Source organism: Chiloscyllium plagiosum, unplaced genomic scaffold (assembly GCF_037043375.1).
Source record: "Chiloscyllium plagiosum isolate Xiang-an unplaced genomic scaffold, Cpla_swu_hap1 HiC_scaffold_35, whole genome shotgun sequence".
NCBI lineage: Eukaryota > Metazoa > Chordata > Chondrichthyes > Orectolobiformes > Hemiscylliidae > Chiloscyllium > Chiloscyllium plagiosum.
Genome location: NW_028270173.1, coordinates 49,745,144 through 49,750,495, shown reverse-complemented (window position 1 = coordinate 49,750,495; position 5,352 = coordinate 49,745,144). Strand labels below are relative to the sequence as shown.

Sequence of the window (5,352 nt, the reverse complement as noted above, 5' to 3'; positions counted from 1 at the left end):
TTGAAACAAATGACCAGAAGGACTGGGCCTGTCGTTCCAGGACAGTGGAAATGTGAGCGCTGGAATTCTGACCCGGATCGGAGAGCATATTGCTTATTTGCTCCAGGTTGAGGTGTGAGACAGCAGTTGGAGAAAGGGGCAGTGCTGCCTGAGTCTGGGACCCTCTGACAGCACAGGCCCTGGGGATTAGCATCGTGTGTAACCCCCTCTCCCTGGGCCTGGTACAGGATAATTTGACCGGATTGTTTCTCTGGTTAAATAATTTGTTAATTATCTATGTCTGTTTGATCACTGACAGGAATTCACACTTTTCAACAGATAACTACTGTTGAGGTCAGTGATGACGGCAGCATTAAGAAATCAATGAGATTTGGATTTGACGGAAAGGATTTTATCAGTTTAGAACCAGACACAATGAGATGGATCACATCCAATCCCATTGCAGTGATGACTAAAGAGAAATGGGATTCTGATGAATCCTGGAACAACTACTGGAAAAGAAATCTGGAAGAACTCACTGTTGAATATTTAAACAGATATCTGGAAGCAGGAAAGAATTATTTCAAAAGGAAAAGTATGTATTTCAGTTTTGCTCCATGTTCTGATCTAACCTCACTGATCTATGAAACCGCTCTCCCATTCCATTCAGTGTCTGTCTGTTGTTTGTGGTTTCACCCTTTCCCATCACAGTTCAGCCTGAAGTGTTCATCTCCAGGAGGGAGCCCAATGGTCAGGACAAGCCGCTCACTCTCTCCTGCCTGGTCACTGGGTTTGATCCTGTAGACATCGAGGTGACCTGGTTAAGGAATGGAGAGGTCATGTCTGAGACCCAATCCTCGGGGGTTCGACCGAACCACGATGGGACCCATCAGATCCAGAAAGAGATTGAGATCAATGTTGGGGATGAGGATCAATACTCCTGTCACATTGACCACAGCAGCCTGGCAGAGGCCCAGCTCTATCAGTGGGGTAAGTGACAGATGAAACCATTTAGAGGACACTTTTTCACTTCCTTGTTTGCAACTACCCACCTTGTTCTCTGCGTTGATATGTCATGTTGGTCTCACTGAGTTAAAGATTTCAATTCTAAGTTTGAAAGGGTCACCGAATCCCAAGCTTCCAGAGCCTTTAGGGGATTCCAGATTCCTAAAGACCTGTGAAGTACTCGTCGATTTTACTCCGGAATAATCTCACCAGAATTACAAGCCGATTCCCTTGTATTCCAGGCTTCAGCACAAGTCATGGGCCCAGATTGTCCAGCAGCCAGACACCCTGCGAGAGGAGGGTGTGGACACGTCAGAATTCCTGACTCACGGAATGGGATTGGTCCAGGAAGTTTCAACTTCCAATGGACAATTACCTCAATCCGGAACCATCTGGAAAGATCTCAGGTTCTGAGGTTAGGGATTAGAAGCTTCTTTAACTCCTAGTGTGATGATGCTGTCACTTTAAAAGGTTGTTGGTGTCCTAGTTTTTGTTTGGAAGAGAGGTTGTAAGGCAGAGGCACCAAACATGCTGCTGGTGATGACTGAGGTAAACCAGTTGTGAGGCCTTGGGGTTTTATTTTAAGTTGGAACAATAGAAGCAGTCTGAATGGGCGTGGCCAGCTCTCACAGATCCAGATTTCTTAGTTTGGTTTTTTTCAGTTGCATCAAAAGCCTTTGGGGTCTCAAAAGAGTTGGCAGCTTCAGTGAGTGTCACCTGGCTACTACTCTCTGCATTTATTTCTTGATATTGTTTCCTCTGGGACTGGAGAACTGCATGTAAGAATCTGTGTCTGAATTTACCTTTTTGCCAAGGTGTTTATGGGATGTAACAATTGGAACAGTTAATTAATAATAAGTACTGTATTCGGTTACATTTTTCAATTGTTAAGTTATTCAAAATTCCTTTTTTGTTTTTATTTTAATGACAGCGTTTAAATAAATTGTGTTTTGCTTAACATTGAGTTGTTTGAACACTTGCATTGTATCTGGAACACTGCACTTCCCATCCAGTTTTAAAATAAGAAGCAGTTCAGATCTAGGCTACCTTCTTCAGATATTTTGAGGGGGCCTGATCTGGTCCCTAACAGACTGAGAAAACCGACCATCTCCAAAAGTACTGCTGATCCCTCCATTCACACACAGACGAGGATATCTGGTCAGTGTGGGCAAGTTGGACTGAACACACACACTTGTTGTGTGACTCTTTTAATCTTTGACATCATCCCCTCAAACCTATGACCTGATATTCTGCAACCAACACTTGACCTCTCCCCAGCACCAACACCAGCTCACCGCCTCCAGACGTCTGTCAGACTCGCAGTGCATCACCCTGGACAGACAACTGGGACACAACACAGATCTCTACAACTGGATCCCTAACAAGGCCCCCTCACCAGCCCACTGTGGCACCCAAACCCCATTCCATTGGTACTCAACATCCCCAACACTCACCAGTGAGTTCCCAAACTGCCCCTTGCCCAACCATTGAGGAAGTGCCTTCTGGGTACCTAACTACACCCCTCCAACCATTCACTCACTCCTTCACCTCACCCAAGGCCGATCTACCCCACCAGCACTAGTAAGGACAGGACACAGAGATATTGGGGAGAATGGGAACTGAACTGTCTGGGGAGGTAACCCCCAGGACAGGTACAACACGATGTTTATACCCCTATCAATGGGATCCTTGGTGACTTCACTGGAGAGTGAAATCGGGAGAGGGTCAAACCCGCATTTCAACCAATCCCAACAGCTCGGAGGGTTATAATTGTTCCCAATAAACACAGGGTTAGAAATAAATCCAGGAACATAGAGAATCCTGATATATTTCCAATGTGTTTCAGAAAATCTGAAAAGCAATTGGCTGCATTCCCAACTTGGAAGTCTCATTGCATCAATGGTCATACTATTGGCTGTTATTGTCGGGATAGTCGGAATAATCATCTGGAAATGGTCACGGAGAGGTAAGAATCAGAGAGAGGGGAATGTGGAACTGAGGGGACTGGGTGAGTGTGGGGGGATCTCCAGTACTGGGAGTACAGGGCACTGTGGGGAATGGAACTGATTGAATTCCCACACACAGATACACTCGTATAAACACGTCTCGTTCCCTGTCTGATCTTCCTTTACGTGATCAGCCCAGACCAGGTCTAATATTGATCATTATACCCACTGCACCCAATCAGATCCTCACTGACTGAATATTAATGGAATGGAAGGGATTTTCTGCACCTCCATAAAGTGTAAGGATGGACGGGAGTGTGGGAATGAGGATTTCTGACACAATCCCTGTAAAACCTTCCTTCCTGCCTTGTTTGGGCACCATCACCTTGATAAACTTTGAAGATCTCTCTCCCTTAATGAGTTTGTGCAGTTTTGGATGACTTATTACTTTGGTTTGACCCTCGGCGTGTGACTCTGATACCGATCATGTTATTCCAGGCATTTGGTTTGTCTCCAGTACCACCGTATTTTTAATGTTTTGGAATGATCTCTCTGCCCCATTTAGTGGGATTCTGGGTCATCCCTTCTCTTGTTATCCAGCTGTTGACACTTTCCTCCCACCATCTGACATTTGTGATCACCTGCAGAGACTCCACTCACCCCATTTGGATGATCTTTTGATCTCTCTGCCCATTGATCTCCCTGCTGATAAATTCGGTGTCTGTGAGCTTCTCTCTCACTTCACCTGAGGAAGGGGCTACGCTCAGAAAGCTTGTGATTTCAAACAAACCTGATGGACTGTAACTTGGGGCCGTGTGTGATTTCTGACTGTGTTCACACGAGTCCAATACCAACACCCCCACATCAATCTCCATCCCCTCACACTTGTTGTGTTCTCACTCTCTGAGAATGGATTATTTCCCATCCTAATGGACATTTATTTTGTTTCTGCAGGTTCACCAAATGGGACCTACACAACAGCTCCCAGTAAGTGACTGAGGGGACAGAGTTTTGGGAATGATGGAGAAGGTAATGGGAGGTGTAGAGTAGATTCCCTACAGTGTGGAAACAGGTCCTTCAGCCCAACAAGTCCATACCGACCCTCCAAAGAGTAACCCACCCAGACCCATCCCGCAACCCTATAGTTACCCCTGACTAACACACCTAACACTATGGGCAATGTAACATGGCCAATTCACCTGACCTGCACACCTTTGGATTGTGGGTAGAAACCGGAGCACCCGGAGGAAACCCACACAGACACAGGGAGAATGTGCAAACTCCGCACAGTAACCCGAGGTGGGAATTGTACCCGGGTCCCTGGTGCTGTGAAGCAACAGTGCTAACCACTGAGCCACCGTGCTGCCCCTATGAGAGTGTAGAGTTATATTTGCCAGGGTGTTGCTCAGGGTGATGGGTCCGTCTCCTCACCATGCTGTTTCTCAGCCAACACTCTCTTATCGTCCTGTTTCTCTACTCCATGTCCCCAGTGTCTCTCCTTCGAATTGTCACCCTCCATTCTCTTCCCCCACTGCCCCTCCCTCCACTCACTCACCCTTAATTCCCACTGGGGGGGGCTCGGAGAGTCTGGTTAGTTAGTGCTGAGGGCGATTAAATCCTGGGTCCAGTGAGTGATAGAGAATATCTCACACTGTCTCATTTTATATTTGATATAACTTCTCACATTCTGTTTTTATTTTCTCAGCTTCTGATATCTCTGGTGCAGCTTCTTCATGATTCAGTAAGTGACATGTCAACTTTTCTCTGACTGAAATTTATTCAGATTTATATTCTCTAGATTTATTTGTAGCATTTTCACATCCCTCCTGACCCTGTCGCACCCTCCCAGACACTGTTAAACCCTGTCAGACTAATTCCCCTCCCCTCCTGACCCTGCCCCACTCTCCCAGTCACTGTTAAACCCTGTCAGACTAATTCCCCTCACCTCCCCGACCCTGTCCCATCCTCCCAGACACTGTTAAACCCTGTCAGACTAATTCCCCTCCCCTCCTGTCCCTGTCCCACCCTCCCAGACACTGTTAAACCCTGTCAGACTAATTCCCCTCCCCTCCTGACCCTGTCACACCCTCCCAGACACTGTTAAACCCTGTCAGACCAATTCCCCTCCCCTCCTGACCCTGTCCCCTTCTCCCAGACACTGTTAGACTCTGTCAGACTAATTCTCCTCCCCTCCTGACCCTGTCCCACTCTCCCAGTCACTGTTAAACCCTGTCAGACTAATTCCCCTCACCTCCCCGACCCTGTCCCATCCTCCCAGACACTGTTAAACCCTGTCAGACTAATTCCCCTCCCCTCCTGACCCTGTCCCACCCTCCCAGACACTGTTAAACCCTGTCAGACTAATTCCCCTCCCCTCCTGTCCCTGTCCCACCCTCCCAGACACTGTTAAACCCTGTCAGAC

At 47.1% G+C, this 5,352-nt stretch overlaps 1 protein-coding gene across 1 annotated transcript; it reads left to right on the top strand.

Annotated features, from left to right (window-relative positions):
* Positions 1–383: 383 nt before the first annotated feature.
* On the top strand, positions 384–4,667 carry LOC148140828 (class I histocompatibility antigen, F10 alpha chain-like). Its single transcript, XM_087978926.1, has 5 exons — positions 384–574; positions 691–969; positions 2,831–2,950; positions 3,885–3,917; positions 4,636–4,667. The coding sequence occupies exons 1-5, from the start codon at positions 415–417 to the stop codon at positions 4,665–4,667; spliced, it is 624 nt and encodes a 207-aa protein (XP_087835052.1). The 5' UTR covers positions 384–414.
* The last annotated feature ends 685 nt before the right edge of the window (positions 4,668–5,352 follow it).

Excerpts from the sequence above, each read along its gene's own strand:
- LOC148140828 (XM_087978926.1), top strand. The coding sequence starts at position 415 with ATGAGATGGATCACATCCAATCCCATTGCAGTGATGACTAAAGAGAAA. Across the intron at positions 2,951-3,884 it reads CTGGAAATGGTCACGGAGAG|GTTCACCAAATGGGACCTAC; the intron begins GTAAGAATCAGA and ends TTGTTTCTGCAG. Across the intron at positions 3,918-4,635 it reads GACCTACACAACAGCTCCCA|CTTCTGATATCTCTGGTGCA; the intron begins GTAAGTGACTGA and ends TTATTTTCTCAG.